The sequence below is a fragment of the Andrographis paniculata genome, unplaced genomic scaffold (genome assembly GCF_009805555.1).
Source record: "Andrographis paniculata isolate CXL003 unplaced genomic scaffold, ASM980555v1 Contig60END, whole genome shotgun sequence".
Classification (NCBI taxonomy): Eukaryota; Viridiplantae; Streptophyta; class Magnoliopsida; order Lamiales; family Acanthaceae; genus Andrographis; species Andrographis paniculata.
The window spans coordinates 3,415,753-3,434,023 of NW_026137596.1; the positions used below are offsets into that span (position 1 = coordinate 3,415,753).

The 18,271-nt window shown below is 26.8% G+C and overlaps 2 protein-coding genes across 2 annotated transcripts in view; one reads left to right on the top strand and one right to left on the bottom strand.

The window, feature by feature from the left end:
• Positions 1 to 400: 400 nt before the first annotated feature.
• LOC127259406 (hexose carrier protein HEX6-like) overlaps positions 401 to 18,271 on the top strand; it is a 48,436-nt gene continuing 30,565 nt past the window's right edge. Inside the window, exon 1 of the mRNA XM_051286725.1 lies at positions 401 to 415. The gene's annotated coding sequence lies outside the window, so the exon portion shown is untranslated. The remainder of the gene's footprint in view (positions 416 to 18,271) is intronic.
• Positions 15,956 to 18,093, bottom strand: LOC127259405 (hexose carrier protein HEX6-like). Its single transcript, XM_051286723.1, has 3 exons — positions 17,873 to 18,093; positions 17,427 to 17,752; positions 15,956 to 17,338 (listed from the first exon to the last, which is right to left on the bottom strand). Exons 1-3 carry the CDS (start codon positions 18,006 to 18,008, stop codon positions 16,247 to 16,249), a joined length of 1,554 nt encoding a protein of 517 aa, XP_051142680.1. The 5' UTR covers positions 18,009 to 18,093; the 3' UTR covers positions 15,956 to 16,246.

The following is an 18,271-nucleotide window of genomic DNA, read 5'->3' on the forward strand; positions in this document are numbered from 1 at the left end:
ACGTAAAAATATGTTGATTTAGAAAAGAAAGTGAACACATTTTTATATAATAGATTATACTCCGTATTTATTACTAAAATTTATATTCTACTTATGAGTATATTTTTTTCGGGAACAAATTTTATCTAAAGAAATATCAAAATAAAAAAAGTAAACAGTTTTGTTTTTTTTTTTCTTTTTTCCTTTTTTAGTTTCGCATCTACTCATTATCACTTTAGGGCTCTGGTAATCCAGTAGAAAAATTATCTCAGAACTTTTTTTTTCTCTTTTTCTTTTTTTCTACAGAGATAATCATCTGTCATCGAAATTGACATATTACACAAATAAACGTAAAATCAGTATTGATGAACCAGACCGTTTGACACCGTATTGTTTTCATTGCCGGATGATCATTTCTACCAAAAAAATAAAATAAAAAATTGCAATTTTCATTATTAGAGATTTAAAGTAATAGTTAGGTCAGCTATATATATATATATGTATATGTATATATATATTTTTTATTTTGTAAAAAAGGCAAAATTGTCCATAACTCTCTCGTGGTTTCGAAACTCAGCGTAAATTCACCCTCTACTTTAAAAATTGCATGACGTCCCCTTATACTTTAAAAAATATTGCATGAAACCACTTTGTGGTTTCGAAACTCAGCATATATCCCCATTTTATTTTAAAAAATTGCATGACACTCACTTATACTTTCAAAAATATTGCATAAAACCCCCTGCCATGCAAAGCATATAGATAGGAAATCATCTTCTTATCACACGAGGAAAGTTTCATGGTGGTGGGGTTTCATGCAACGTTTTTTAAAGTATAAGGGAATACCATGCAATTTTTAAAGTACATGGAGATTTTACGCTGAATTTTGAAACCACAATGAAGTTATAAGCAATTTTACCTTTTAAAAAAAAATAATTTATTCAAATAAAAAAACATCATAACAAGAACAAATCAAAAGGAGGCACACCCTAATGTTGCTATTGTTAAATTAGATGGAATATTTCTCTATTCATTTACCAATGGAACATATGAGATGGAAAGCAATATATATATATATATATATATGAAATTCTTTTTAATTTTGATTTATAATATAATAAATATCAAATAGTATATTTTATTAATCACATTGTTAATTGTAATTAGCTGGGATTGGCTTAGTTAATGTGACAAATACCTTTATTCAGTCGTCTTAGGGTAGTTTAGGCATTATAAATTGTTCTCTTTCCATTAAATAACTTATAATTAATTTGTGGTTGTAGTAAGAGATGTGAGAATGTGAAACCTTTTAAGATATGTTTTAGATTTTTCAATCATTCGGATTTTATTTTATTTTTTATTACAATTTCAAACATAAATCACAATATTCATTAGAGAATGTGAAACCTTTTAAGATATGTTTTAGATTTTTCAATCATTCGGATTTTATTTTATTTTTTATTACAATTTCAAACATAAATCACAATATTCACTCGTTGCGACTGGGTCAACTCAACACTAAGTATGATATTGTCCGCTTTGGGCTGAACCCGTACGAATTTGTTTTTGGATATTCTCCAAAAGGCCTCGTACTAGCGGAGTTCACTTGGAACTTATAAGGTGTCGAATTTTCTTCGCAACTTTCGACGTGGGACTTGGGTTTGCACCCAACATTCACCTTATATTATTTTTAATAAAAATATATTAATTTTTTTATATCTAAAATTTCACATTAAACTATTGTTCTAAAAAATTCAAATCAAAACTTCATTTTAAAACAATTTAAACCACAACCAAACAATCCCTATGCTATTTAGCATATTTTGAGATTTGCTTCATCTGCCTACTTCGATATATATATATATATATATATTTATTTCTACATAAATAAATAATAATAATAATTTTTAAATAGTTATTTATGGTATTATTAAATTCTTTAAGATCGAGTTTGCTTTATTATAACGTTGAAAAGTCAGAATTGGAACAAATTTGCTTAAACATGTTATGAATAAATAAATAAAATGTTTACCCTAATTTGAAAATAATATTTTATGTTAGAATAGTTGTTATTTTATGATTGGATAATATATATTATATTAATATGAATATATTTATATTCTTTTAATAATATTTATGAAAAATTATTCTACTGCGGGTGAACTTACTGATTATAATTAATTACAAATTAATATATTCTTATTTATGGTGTCTGAAACAACTAGTGCAAGTAAAATAAATGATCATTTATTGATTATTTATATTTTAAATAATACTCAATCCGTCCACTTACAATGTTTATATATTTCTATTTTGGGATGTTCAATTACAAAGTTAACATTTCATTAGATATCCTATTTTTTTCCACAAATATCCTTACTTTACATCACATCGTTACTTCTACATAAAAAAAAAAAAAGAAAGTAAAGGTAAAAATGTCATTACACTACTTTTAACTACTCACTATAATTAAAATACTATTATTTTTTAAACACCGCGTCAAAAGTAAATGTAAACACTGTAAGTGGACGGAGGGAGTATTTGATATATATAAACTTATAAATTGCATATTATTTGTTTTCTAATATAATAAAGGATAAACTGTTTTTTTAGTCCCGTAACTGGACCCCTTATCATTTTAGTCTCGTAAGTGGAGCCTGTCGCAAACTAGTCTTATAAGTGAAAATTTTTTGCTGTTTTAATCCTCCGGCGCCAAAGATGCCCGCGTGGCTCGCCGAAGGTGACGTGTCCGCCGGCGGACACGTGAATTTTTTTTTTAATTTTTTTATTTTTTTTAATTGGATCAAATAAAAAATAAATATATAAAATTAAAAATAAATTAAAAAAATAATAATCCACGTGTCCGCCAGGTCGTCACCTCCGGCGAGCCACGCGGGCGTCTCCGGCGCCGGATGACTAAAACTGCGAAAAATTTTCACTTATGGAACTAGTTTGCGACAGACTCCACTTACGAGACTAAAATGATAAGGGATCCAGTTACGGGATTAAAAAAACTGTTTATCCTATGATAAAATTTATATAATATATTAAATATTTTTTAATTTTATTAAAACTTAAAATTACTTTGGGAGTAGGTTAGTGTGAATATCTTTATTCAGTAGAATTAGTGTCGGTTAATTAGGCACCATTGCTTTCTTTCTCTTTACACTAAACAATTAATTCTTTTTGGTTGAAAAATGACAAAGTTCAAATTTTGGTTGGATGATATTTATTTAGTTATTATTACAATGCAATTAATATAATTAAAATATGTATTTAAGTATTTTGTAAATTAATTTTTAATTTTAATATAGACAGTAAAATTATTATATTTTCATGGTTCCAATTTAATGTATTGTTTCGAATTTTTTTGATAATATTAATATTTTATCGATTAGTAGAAGTGTATAAAAGAATTATAAAATTTTTGTATTTATATATATATTAATTGTACATGTAATAATATATTTGTGATTTATATAAAATTAAAAGTATTTTGATATTATATATAACTATTTTTATTATAATAAAACTAAATATTTTGAATATACGAAATAAAAATGATATTTTCGGTGAAACGGGTGAAATATTTAATATAAACAAGTACTCTTTTTGTGCTCATTTGAGCGAATAAATTTTTTAATAAATATAGTATTGTATTAATTTATTACGATATAAAATAAAATTACTTTGGAAAGTATATGAATGAATTAATAAAATAAGAAAAAAAATTGATAAATTAAATGTGAGGTAGTGATGGCATCTTTGTAAATAATTGTATTGAAGTGTATAAATTAAAATATAAATTATTTTTTATTAAATAAAAAGTGTATATTTTATATGGACAGTAAAAATAGAAAATCGATATAAATTTGAAGAATAAAATAAGTATTTATATAATTATGCTAATTAAGTAAGTACTTAATAATATACTACTAAGTAGTACATTTTAGTTACTGTTCTGACTCAGTACAATACCCGACATCATACAAAATATAAACAAAGAGCATATGATATAAAAAATGATAATATAAATATATGTTAATATAATATAAATATAATATATCTACAATTGATAAAAACATATGGTGTCTTAATATATCACATGGTAAACTATTTTTTTAGTTCCGTAACTGAACTCCCTTATCATTTTAGTCATATTAGTGGAGCCTGTCGCAAACTAGTCCCATAAATAAAAAATTTTCGTTGTTTTAGTCCTCCGGCGCCGGAGACGTCCGCGTGGCTCGCCGGAGATGACGTGTCCGCCAAGTAATGAGCTATATATCTAATTTATATTTTATATATTGGTAAGTATTTCTATAATACAAATAAAAATATATTTATAGAAATTATTAACATAGATGAGTATTATAAAACTTAGAGTTTTGAATGTGTATAAGTATATCAATTTATTTAGGAGACTTAGAAATATAAATTATAAGGCGATAGTTACAGTGTTGAATTTTACAGCATTGTGTTTAACAACACACACGATCTTATAACAAATAACACACCATATTACTTTTGGCAGTACATCTTTTATATTAGTATAATATAAATATAGCACAGGAACTAACAATATATGCTATAGTTGCATACAACACACAATAGTTGATTTCATCATATGACCTACTCTTATACAGTACATATATAATTCTGAACAAACACCAAGTACCTTTATCTAATACAACATATGTTGTGTGTAATAAAAATAAGTGTTGTTTATATATATTATAGGTGCTGAATTTTTCAAATCAATATCAATAAATAGTTTCACTTTGAAAATTTTTGGTAAATGTTTGAAATGAAAAGATTTCATAATATATTATTGTTCATATGGAGATTTTTAAGAGATTCTTGAGATATATTTGCAAAATATTCATAATACGAGGGAGAAGATTGAAATATATTATCCCTAAATTATATTTTATTGAATGGAATTAAATAAATAAATAAATTATTATTTTCCATTTTTATAATTAAAAAAAAAAAACATATCAAAAAATGTTGTTGAATAAACACATAGTGATATCTTTTTGTTGTCATTTTTTTCTAAAGTGGTATTTTGAAGGATTTTGTGAGATTTTCCCAATTCTTATCAATTTTGTTATTTTATATTATACTAAAAATTAATTCTAATTTTTTATTATTTAAATTCCAACTCAAAATCCAGACCCTCGAGCAGGCACTGAAATGATGTATGTTGAAATATAAAATTAAATTTTTTTTTATTTTAATTGTAGAAAATTATTCATATTTATTGTATCGTGTATGAGTATTATTTAATTAAGTTAAGAATTTATGAATATCTCAAATAAGATAAGTACAGTAATTATAGTAATATGTAACAAAGTATGTGATAAAAATAGATGGGTATAATTATCGTGGAACCAGATCATTTATATGATCAATTATTGTTCACGAGTCTTCTGTATATATATATATATATATAGTGACATACATTTAAAGAGAATAAGATGCTTTATCTTGTAATTTTATGCTTATATATAATTTCATATTTATAAAATTGAATTAATTAATATTTATAATTCATTAATTTTCAAAATATCTTGTTAATTCTATAAATTTTATTTATTTATTTATTTTAATGATTTCATCCTTGAAGTATTACAATATGACATTATATTATAGACATAAATAAGAAGTTTCTTATACTACTATTTAATTTAATAATTCAGTTTCACAATTCTCTAAAAACATATTTTTCAAAGAAAAAGTTAATATATTACGTGCATTTATTATTTTTATATTAATTACGTAATTTTTATAATTTACATGAAAAATATCTCTTCAAACAATGTCACTAAACAAACACAGTAACTATTAGACAATTAATTTCTATGATCAAACTAAAATACATGTGTTTATTGGAGGGGTTTTTCTTTTTCCTTTTTTTTATTTTCTAAAATTTTATAGTTCGAAGAATGTAATATGGTACTTTCTCCATTCACTGGTAAATTTTTCATTTTAACTTTTACATACAGATTAAAGAAGTATTTTATAGATATATAATATAATAAATTAATATAATATCTATTTTATCTTTGAAAATAATATAAAAAATAAAAAAACAAAAATATTTTGATATTAGTTGAGAGTTGCTTTTATTTAAAAAAAAAAAAAAAAAAAAAAAAAAGAGAGAGAGAAATTTTGAATTAATAAACTAAAATGAAAAATAAAGATTCTACTTTGAGTCAGATGGAGTACTTTATAAAAATTTTAAAAAAAAAATACTAATATATAATTGTAATATGAGTTGCATAAAATAATCAAACTTTAAAAAAAAAAAAAAAAGAAAAAGAAAAGAGAGAGCATGTCAAATTCATACACCAATGCAATTTTTATTTTCAAACTCTTTTTGAGATACTTGTGTATTAAAAAATAATAATAATAAAAAATCTGCATATAATTTTGTTTAAATAATATTTTAGTATAATATCTTATTTATAAAAAATATAAATATTTTTTTATTAAAAATTTATGAGAATTGAATAGTTAAAATTTAGGAAAAAAAATATTAAATTAAACATACTCAATTCTATATTGAAATATATATAGTTTGTTCACTTTCATAAAATATTATATAAAACATTATGCCAGGTTCCAAAAAAAATATTATTTCTATATAAATATATAAAAAAAAATATACTATCTTCGTCCCGAAAGAGGGTCTTATTGGTTGTTGCACGGGAATTAAATAATTATAGTATTTAATTAAAAGTAGATATAAAGTAGAATGTAAAATATTAAAATATCCTTGCTTTTTTAAAAAAAGTAAGTTGAGCAATAATTAAGAGTAGTTTGAAAAAGTAGGAATAATTTTGTTATAAAGTGGAGACCACAATTACTAAATAAGGAAACGAAACAATTTTTTTAGAACAGACAAAAATAAAAAAAACAAGACAACTCTTTTGAAACTGAGAGAGTATATCTTAATAACAATTTCGTAATTTTCAATAATTAACATAAAAATTGTAAAATACTATTTCCCTAAAATTAATAACACTATTTGTTCATAATAAAATTTAAATTTATATTCTAAATATTATATTAATATTTATTTATATAGCATCAAATTTTTTATCATTCAAATTTTTCATCATTCAAATCTAAAACTCATAAATTCAAACTCTGAACATATACACAGATGTAGTTGTCAAGTGAATCATTCCTGCACCGCCAAAGCCCATTGGGCCTGGGCTTGGAAAAATAATAATAATAATAAATAAATAAATAAAACTCATTTTGGTCTGTAAAGTTGTTTTAATTGAAGCAGATGCAAAGATAAGAAAATAAATATTTTATTGTACAAACAAGAACATTGCAAAAAACAGTTTTATATATTTATGGAGATTCAATTATTGATTAAAGAAAATGATATTTAATAATATTATATGATAATGGTAAAGATAATTATAATAAATAAATATTCAAATAATAACTAAATTCTCCATTCGTTCCAATTTAATGGATCTTTTTATTAATGACATAGTATTAAAGATAATAATAGTTAATTAATTAATAATATATTTTATTATTTTTTATGAAATTAATAATACTGATAATTTTAAATTAAATTTAATATATATATTTAAAAAAATTTAGAATATATATTTAAATATTTTAAAAATATTTTGAATTAAAAAATATATTCAATATGAATATTAGTTTATAGATAATAAAATTTTTTATAATAAAAAATATATTTATTTATTTATAATTAATATAATTAATTTTTAAAATTTTGTTAAGGATATGAAGTTTTAAAATATAGATAAAAAGTTTTGTTTTTTTAGGAAATAGATAAAAATAAAAATATTCTGGGTGAGTCCTATATGATATATAATTTTATATTTTATGTATCTAATTAAATTAATTTATATTCCTTCCATTCCGCGTCAGATGACCGTTTGGTTAGAGATACGATATCGTTGGTATTTTAAATATTTTTAACATTATATCTCAATAAAATATATACTATTATTGATAAAATTTTGTAGATAATAAAATTTTATACTTCTTTCGTCTTAATTCAAAAGTCCCCGCAGGTAGGTTATAAGTTCACTTCCCACACCGCTAAACCATCCAGTAAAAGCTTCGGAGAGAAAATAATACAAATAAATAAAATATTTATTTATTTATTTATAATTAACTTAAAATTAATCTTATAAAAAAATGAAGAGTTTTAAATATAGATAAAAATATTTGTTTATTGAAAAGATGTATAAAAATAAATGAGTTTTGGGTGAGTTTCATGGGTAAAAAATTAGAAATTTAATTAAATTGATTTATATTTGTTAAATATGTTTAAAATGAATAAATTTACTAATAATATAAATAAGTCATCTTACGTGTAACATACAAAAAAAGAAAATAAATCATGCGGGAGAAAGAGAATATTTATTAAGTGTGTTTTGATATTAGTAGATTTTACCCAAAATATAAAGATATACACGGTCACAAATCAGACAAAAAAAAAATTGTATCAATTAGGATGTAATACATTTAAAATAAATAAATTTACTAAAAATATAAAATAGTCATACCACGAAAAATGAGTAATCTGTCACGGGAAATGAGAAATACATAAAATTAATATTTAAACAAAAATGTTAATTGAAAAAAAAAAAAAAAGTAAAAAAATACAATGACAACCACTATGGCACTATAAATGTAAATTTATTTAAATATAAAGTGTACAGTAATATAACTATTCCAAAGAATCTCATACCATTTTAAATTACACTACTAAAAATATTGCTTCGAATTTGAATATATGATCCTATTTCAAGAATCAACTCTGTAATGATTAGTATTTGGGAATATTAATGATCAATTGAAGACTCTATATTTAATTATATTTATAATGATTTTTAAAATAGAGATTATGAAACACGAGAGAGTTGGATGCAATTTTAGAAGTATAGAAAATTTTTGACGCAATTTTATAAAATTACAGATAAATTTTGTGCAATTTAGTCTGTATTCTATTATCCAAATAAAAATATTTAGCTTTTCTTCTTCGTAAGAATTACCTTTTTACATATTACAATTACTCTCATAAAAGTAAAATAGTCCTTATGTACAAAAATATCTCAACTACCGTTAAAATATACTCCTCTTATCTAAATTTATTATCACTTTTTTTTTGGTCATATAAATTTATTTTCATCTTCTTTTTTTAAAAAAAAAAAAATATCATTTTTTCTATTTTTTTAATCATAGAAAGTAAATTTTTATTTTTATCTAATTTTTTTAAAATTCGTAACATCTTAAATGAACACACAATTGGATGAGGAAGAAAATACTCTCTTCGTCCGTAACTGTGTTATTTACTTAACGTTACAAATACTCTTACAACTTACAATATATTACACAAATGTCAAAAGCAAACGGATAAATAATAATAAGTTTGAGGGAGTAATATTTATTAAATTACTATAATCCACCAAAATATAACAGTATAGTGCCGACCCAATATAAAGCAAGCAATTCCTGATCCAACAGCTCCCTGGCCCATCGATTCGACCGGCCCAGTTCCACGACCGCCCAAAAGAATGATTCTAGAAGTGGACAAAAAAATTTGTTTGGAGAATTTTCCTAGATTTTCATTATTCATCAATTTTTTTTTTGTCCAAAAAAATCAAATCAAAAAATTATTTTTTAATTTTTATATTATACTAAAAATTAATTTTACATACCGCCTCAACATCTATTTATATTATATCATATAACTATTCCAATTCAAAATTTATACTATTCAAATCTCAACTCAAAATTCAAACCCCAGAACAAACACACCATTAGAACATCTTGAAATATTTCCACTATTCACACTAATTTTTTTTTTCAAAAATATCAAATTAAATATTTATTTATTATTTTTTATAATATAAAAAAATAATTAATTTTATATTCAATATATCACATCAATATTTATTTATATCACAATCATACAATTATTCCAATTCAAAATGCTTACCGTTTAAATCACAACTCAAAATCCAAACTTCCAAACAAACTCAATAAAATATTAATAATTTTTTAATTTACTTAAAAAACATCAAAATGGCGAGTATATTCCATCTTAAAAATAAATAAATAAAAATTCATATCTATTTAATTGTCACATCATACTAAAATTAATTATACGATCTCGACCACTCTTATTATTTGAGAAGTACTTGTTACCCACTATATTATTTTATTTTATTTTATTCAATGTTTATTTATTGAATTATTGCATAGACTCCAAACGTCGTATTCAAAGGCCCTTGATCAAAGTGGGATTTGAATAAAAATTTGAATTAAGTCAAATAAATAAAATAACCACTTGTGAATTAATAAATAAATTATTAATCAATAAAGATGCAAGTTTATCCATAAAAATTACTATTCCTTTCACAAATGGGCCGAGGAAAGTAAAGAGACCAATAGCTATTAATAGTATTTGGGCCGTAATGTTCTAATGGGCTTTGGCCATATTTTTATTGTTTGGTTGTTTTCTCATTTTCAATTTTCATTGTTTTTTTTTTAAAAAAATAATAATAATTCAGTTATTTCATATTTTATTTATTGTATAAAATTCTATTTTTTTTAAAATTAAAGTATATATAAAACATTCTTTTCGTTCGAATATAATGTTTAGTTGTAAATGTATATTTAATTGTGTAAATTTTATACAAATAAAAAATATTATTATTTGTGTTAAACATGTATAATCAGATGTATGTTTACAGTCAACATATCTTTGGATGAAAATGGTATTTTGTACTCTTTCCGTTCCAAAACTATAGTCTTAATTGGGTTCGACACGAGATTTAAAGAATATTGATATTATATTGGTAGTTGGTAAAAAGTATAGATAAGATATTTTTTTGCCCTTGTGAGTGTATTAGTGTAAAAACCAGTGCAATTGTGTAATAAAAATAAAAAATATGGATAGTTTACGGTGATATGATTATTTATAGAAATAAGATTATTGTTTTGGAACGGACAAAAATGATAAATAAAACTATTGTACTGAAACGAAGAAAGAGTATATATTTTTATTAAATACTAGAGAGTTTCTGCAATAAATAAAATATAAAATATTTTATATATTTTTACTATAATATAAAAGGTATTATATAATTGAGCCAAACATTATATGGTATATTTTTATTTAATAATGTATCAAATAAATTTTATAATTCAATTTTTGTTTGCGGGATTTTGAGTTGAATTTTAGTATTTCAATTTTTCTATAAAAATTATTAAATTAATACATATTTTTATTTATTATATTATATTAAAGTATAAATTTATATTTAAAATATTACGTCAATATATATTTATATCAAATTAAATAATTATTTTAATTTAAAATTTTAATATTCAAAATTTAAATCCAAATCCAAAACTTAACGACCACAAGCCCAAAACACTGCAAACCTCAAAACCTTATAATCTTATATATGTTAAAATTAATTTACAAAAACTTGAAATTTTTTATTAATATAATAAAATTAATATCTATTTATAGATATAATCAGCCAAAATGAATAAAACAAATAATAAAATAAAATAAATACAAATCCCATGCTCAATAATTGTTGAGTACAACACGACACGTCAACAAAAAATATGAATATAATAATATATGTACCACAATTATTGATCAAATACTGTTTATTTCACAAAATTTTATTTGAATATTAAAGCTTTGTTTTGTTTATGGTTGGAGGTTGATTTAAAACTAAGTGTTGATTTAAAATTTTATTTAATAATATTTTTTAATATGATATTTTAAGAAAAAATAATATATTTATATTAAATAAATTGTATTGATTTTAATTTCAAATTATAAAAAAACAAACCTAGCTACATATATTTATGAAAAAAACAAATAAACAAAAGCTGTACGTATTTGGTCTGTAATTTAAATTAATTTTTCTATTTTAGTTTGCATAATAAACATAAAAAATATTATCTTTGTTCGGCTTTAAAAATTTCATTTACTTTTTGCATATTCATATTTGAATATTAATTATTATATCAAAATATAATACAAATTAAAAGAAATTACAAAAATACTTCAATTAGTATTTTATAATACTAATATATGACGCAAAAAAGTAAATGTAATTCTTTGAAGCGAAGTGATTATATAATATTTTCATAAAAAATTAAAATAAGATTTTAAAACAAAAAAAAATCAAAACTAAATCAACCCAAAACAAACCTCATGTGTGTTTTTTACTCTGGTATTTTTAAAATTTTATTATTTAAAATTTATTTTTTTGTAATATATACTCCGTCAGTCCTATAATTATGTATCAATTTATTTTTTGCATGGAGTTTTAAAAATATTAGTATTATATTGAGATATAGTAGGAATAAAGTAAAAATGATTAAAATAACCTTATTAGTATTATGTGATATTGTTGATGTATTTTTTCAACAAACAAAAAGTAAGATTCAAAGATACGGTAATATCCTCAAATTTGATTAATTAGTGTCTGAGATTAGAAATCACTAAACACTGTACGGTACACAGAAAATAAACTGGAAATTAAAATACTGGAAATTTAAAGTGGTGATCCCCGAATCTCTTGACTTTGTCGTCGTTTGAAGATGTCGTTTGAAGATGATTGAAGATGCCTTTTCTAGAAAAATCCAAATCCTTAAATATTCCTTGAGAAAAGGTACTGAAAACCGTCGTCCGAACGGTTACAACGCTTCTTTTTCAACCGTCTGCTAAGCCTTCTCCTGCTGACACGTGCCCTCAACCGACCGAAGTGTCATTCTCGCTCTCTAGCAACAGTATCCAACTCTCTAAACCGACCGCAGACCTTCCGCCCTTTTGGCCCGACCGCAAAGTTCCACCTTGTTGGTCCGACTGCAAACCTCCCGACTTGCAGACCACCCGACTTGTTTGGTCCAGCCGCATACCTCCCGATTTGCAGACCATCCGACTTGTTGGTCCAGCCGCATACCTCCCGACTAATAGACCATCCAACTTGTTTGGTCCAGCCGCAAACCTCCCGACTTATAGACCAACCGACCCGCAGACTTTCCAACCTGCGGACCACCCGACCTGCGATTCCGACTTGCGGACCATCCGTCCTGTGGACCACTCGACCTGCGGACCTTCCGTCTTGTGGATTTTCCGACCTACGGACTTTCCGACCTGTGGACCTTCCGACCTGCGGACCTTCCGTCTTGCTGACTTTCCGACCTGTGGACCTTCCGACTTGCGGACCTTCCGTCTTGCGGACTTTCCGACCTGCGGAACTTAGAAACATCTCTATTTCACCAAATTTTCTCACATTACCCCTCGATCAATCCAACCAACCCAATCATTGGCCCATGTGCTTCTTGTAACTTGGGTTTTTTAACCTAATTATAATTTTCATACGTAACAGATATAAATGTAATGGTATTTGTATAATATATTGGAAGTTGTAAGTATATTTTTAATATTAGGTAGATAGTAAGTTTACTTTAAAAAAAAAAAGGATGAATAGATATTCTGTTATCGGACAGACAAATATAAAAAAAAAATAAATACTTTGGAATGGAAGGAGTATTTTTTTTTCTTAAAAAAAAAAAAAAATCTCACCAAATATTATTTAAATATAAATTTAAAACAATTTTTTCCAAACCAAATTAAAGGAATCTGGATGTTTGGTTTATGAAAAATAAAAAATAAAAATTGAAAAGTAAAATCAATAATATATATATCTTGAGTAATTATTTTTAAAAATATATTATGTTAAATAATAATTTTATTTAAAATAATAATAATAATATTACGAAACACATCCAACGGTTGTTGGCCACTTGGAATATCAGACATCACGAAATTTAGCACACGACACAATACTTTAAATAAATAAATATGAATAAGAAAAATATAATATGAATGCGTAGGGTAAGGTTGTTGATATAAATACGTAGGGTTGAGTGACGTTTCTATTTATTTTACTCTGAATTTGAATTTTGAATTTAAATTTTAAAATTAAATATTATTTTATAAACAATATTATTATTTATTATTATTTTAATAAATAATAATTAATTTATAATGTTTTTTAATCATCGAATCATTTTTTTATCAATTATTTAATAAATTTAATATAATATTCTCATTTTATATTTTACTTATTATATTTTTATATTAAAATAAAATTATTTGTTACCAATGGCAGAACCAACTCTCAAATTTTGGGGATGACCGTCGATCTATATACTTTTATTAATTTGATACTATATTTTTTAAATTTATTTTGTTACAGTAGTAATGGATGAAAAAAAATAAATAAAGACATAATAAAATTATAACTCTATTATTTTGAAGGTAAATTAGGATAATTATATTATAAAAATATTTTTATAGTAAAAAATTAAATAAATTTTGGGTTTGGAGGAATTGATGTCCCTCAATCCTCTTTTTTACACCTGCTACAGTTTATTAGTTTTTATGTCCAAATAAAATAGAATAATTAGTCGAGACTAATAGAGTAAATTTTTGTCAAAGACCATGTATATTGAATAGCAAAAAACTAAAATGATTCTTTGGAAAAATCAAATAAACAAGATTTGTTTTAGTTTGTTCACTCTAAAAATTTTCGATGGTACGATTTTTCATAAATATTATAAATTTATAATATATATATATACTTTATTCATTCTTAAAAAATATATAATTTAAAACAAAATATTATTTTTATATTACTAGTACGATTTTTTGTACTTAACAAAAAATATGTATTCATTCGAAAATTTTAATATAATATTTTATATAAAGAATTAATATAATTTTACATAAAACTGTGAAAATAAAAACAATCAATAAATTAGATAAAAACTCACAAGATCAGGAATAACCATACCTTATCAACCTAAGAACAAAGAATCCGAAAGAATCTATTTGAACAAGACCACAGAGGAAGGAACAAATAATCTTCATGGCGTCGATATGGGCGCGAGAAGCATAGAAGAATTGATCTAAGTCAAGAATTGGGTGACTTTAAGATTGAATCGGGTCAGGATCAAACAAAACTAGTTCAGGTTCAGGTCGGTCCAGATCTTAATTAAGGTGAACAATCTTCCTCTCGTTTCTAAGCGACCATCATGGTTACTTTAAATAGCTTAAACAACAGTAAAGAACATATTAACATAATCGTCTTTATGCATGCAACTTACCACATAATTATTGCACAGAAATATATATTAAACACATAGTAAACATAGATATGCAAACAAAGTAGACAACACCAAATTATGAATTCAATACATTCATTTTTCAAAGATAACATATAATTAATAGTCAAATTTTAGACTAACATAATTATATATCAACAAAACATGTGAATGGAGTTATATTTTGTCTGTTTCAATTCAAAATATTCTTTTATTCCACTTCAAAATATCAATTTTTTATGTTAAAAAAAAAGTAATCATTAATATTGCTTTGAAAAGTCAAAACGGTATTACTATGAAAACTTTTATATAGTAATTTCCAGTATACTAAATAATTCGATGCGATATCAGTACGAAGCTCTCTCATATAAGTAAAATTTACAGTATATTGTATCGTATACCAGTACGATTCTCAATAAATAATATTATTAAAAATAACAATATATATACACATATTAGACAATATATATTATATATATTTTATTTATTCCTAAAAAATATTTTATTTATTTTTAAAAAATTAATAATTCAACGCAATATTATTTTTTATATTAATAAAATAATTTTCTATGCCTAATATAAAATATACATCCCTCCAAAACACAAAATGAACAAATCTTCAACTAAAAAAATATATAAAAAAAACCCAAACAACGCACATTACATCAAGATTATTTTACAGTTCTTCTCATTAAACGTTTTTATTATTTTTTAAATAAAAAGTTACTGAATATAATAAGATAAGATACAAACAATAAAATAAAATAAATTCGCAAGTAAATAAAGCATTTGAAATTCCAGGTTGAGAACAGACGTCGTGTATAACGGTCGACGTCAATTACAACAAATCCAGACAAGATTCGGACGTCCACATTAGTGAACTCCGTGACTTAACAAAACAATGTTACAAAAATGGTAAAAAAAAAAATTGTACCTATCTAATTGTGTAACAATTAATTAATTTATTTTTTTAAATAAAATTACATATAAATATAACATCAAATTTACATGAAAATAAATTCAATTAATAACGTTCCCATGAGTTCACAACAAACCTCTTTCACCGGAGAAATGGATCTTCTATTTCTCCGTCGTCTTTTCCGTCGCGGCCGTCGCAAACCACTCGCTTCCAGATCGGATGCTTCTTCCACACCATCTCCATCTTCTCGATCGGAATATTCTTCGTCTCCGGTAAAAACAACCACACGAACGCCGTCATAACAGCGACCCACGCGGCGTAGAAGAAAAACGTCCCGGCCTTCATCCGACACAACATCGCGAGAAACGTTTGCCCGACGAGGAAACTCGTGAAGAAATTCACCGCCACCGATATGCTTTGCGCCGCCGACCGTATCTCGAGCGGGAAAATCTCGCTCGACACGAGCCACCCGAGCGGGCCCCACGAGAACCCGAACCCGGCGACGTATACGTAAATTAACACGAGAAGAACCGCGCTATACCCCCGGCTCAACTCGCCGTGATCCCCTAATTTCGCCGCCATTACGGCGCCGATCGATACTTGCGTGGCGAACATCGCGATCCCTCCGATTTTGAAAATTATCCGCCGGCCAAATTTGTCGACGATTAGGGACGAGACGATCATCACGGTCACCCCGACAACAGAGATCATCACCGTCGAGACGAGAGACGCGCTCTCGCCATATCCGATCGTGCGGAAGAGTATCGGTGAGTAGAACGTGATCACGTTGATCCCTGTCATCTGTTGAAAAAACGGTATCGCTACAGACATCACGAGCTGCGGCCGATACTTCCGTTTAAAAATTCGCTTCCACGGCCGTTTAATCGCGGCCGTGTTGCGGCTTGCCGCGACGAGATCGTCTAATTCCGCGCGCACATCGTCGGTGCCGCGGATTCGGCGCAAGAGGGTTTCGGCGCGCCCAACGTCCGCCCCCCGTTGGATGAGGTTGTTGGGCGTCTCCGATAGGAAAATCGCGCCGATGGTTAGGATCAGCGCCGGAAATGCTGCGGCAGCGAGGGAGATCCGCCAGCCTAAATCTCCGGCCACCGTGTTGGTGGCGCAATTGATCAGAAAAGCAGCGGCGCTTCCGAAGGACACGCAGAATTGGAAGCTGTAGTTGAAAGCGCCTCTGTACTGCGGCGGCGCCATTTCCGATAGGTACAGAGGGACCGACTGCCGGCGCACGTGGGGGGTTCAGATCAGGCACGTGCGGGGTAATAGTAATAAAAATAATAATTAAATGAATCGCCGGCGGACGGACCTGATTGGTGAAGCCGATGCCGACGCCGAGGAGAAGGCGGCCGGAGAGGAGCATGAGTAGGTTGTCGGCGGCGCCGCCGACAGCGGCGCCGGCGAGAAAGGCTACGCCGCCGATGATGATTGAGGCTCGCCGTCCGTACGCCGGCGTGACGCGGCCGGCGAAGAAGCTGGCGACGAGGCCGGAGAGGTATATCGACGCCGTGAATGACGTCAGCAGGAGGCTGTCGAACTGGCAGTAGTTGCTGGTGGTGTCGGCCTCCTCCGCCATCCTGGTGTAAATCTCCGGGAAGAATTTCTTCAGGAAAGCCTCCATCGACGTCACTCCGCCTGCGCCGGGAAATCAAATTAAACGCCACACGCACACGCACACGCACGTACACCTATGTGTGTGTGTATAGATACGTATATATATATATATATAGAGAGAGAGAGAGAGAGAGATCTGACCGGTGACGCCGGTATCGTAGCCAAAGAGGAGGCCGCCGGTGGCGGCCATGAGGCAGGAGAGGACGACAAGCCACGTGATTCGGCCGGGGTACTCAAGGGAGGCGTCGGATCCGGCGACGACGACGGCGGCAGCCATAGAAGAGGGGTTGAAGGAGGAAGAAGATGAAACAGATATGGTCAATGGGGTTAATGGGCGAGGAATGGTGGTAATAAGAAATAAAGTGTGGCACGAAAACAATGTGCGATATATATAAATATAAATTAATATAAATGTTTAAGAAAATTATTTTGATTTAAAAGATATCTGACTTGTTTTATATAAAAATTAATTTTAATAAAATACATAAAATATTAATGGCACATGGCTCTTTTCAAAAAAATATATTTTTTAAAAATATT

Bases quoted from the DNA above. Each gene is read 5' to 3' on its own strand.
- LOC127259405 (XM_051286723.1), bottom strand. From the start codon at position 18,008: ATGGCTGCCGCCGTCGTCGTCGCCGGATCCGACGCCTCCCTTGAGTAC. The intron at 17,753-17,872 runs GTCAGATCTCTC...TTCCCGGCGCAG, and splicing joins CTACGATACCGGCGTCACCG to GCGGAGTGACGTCGATGGAG. The intron at 17,339-17,426 runs GTCCGTCCGCCG...GTGCGCCGGCAG, and splicing joins GCATCGGCTTCACCAATCAG to TCGGTCCCTCTGTACCTATC.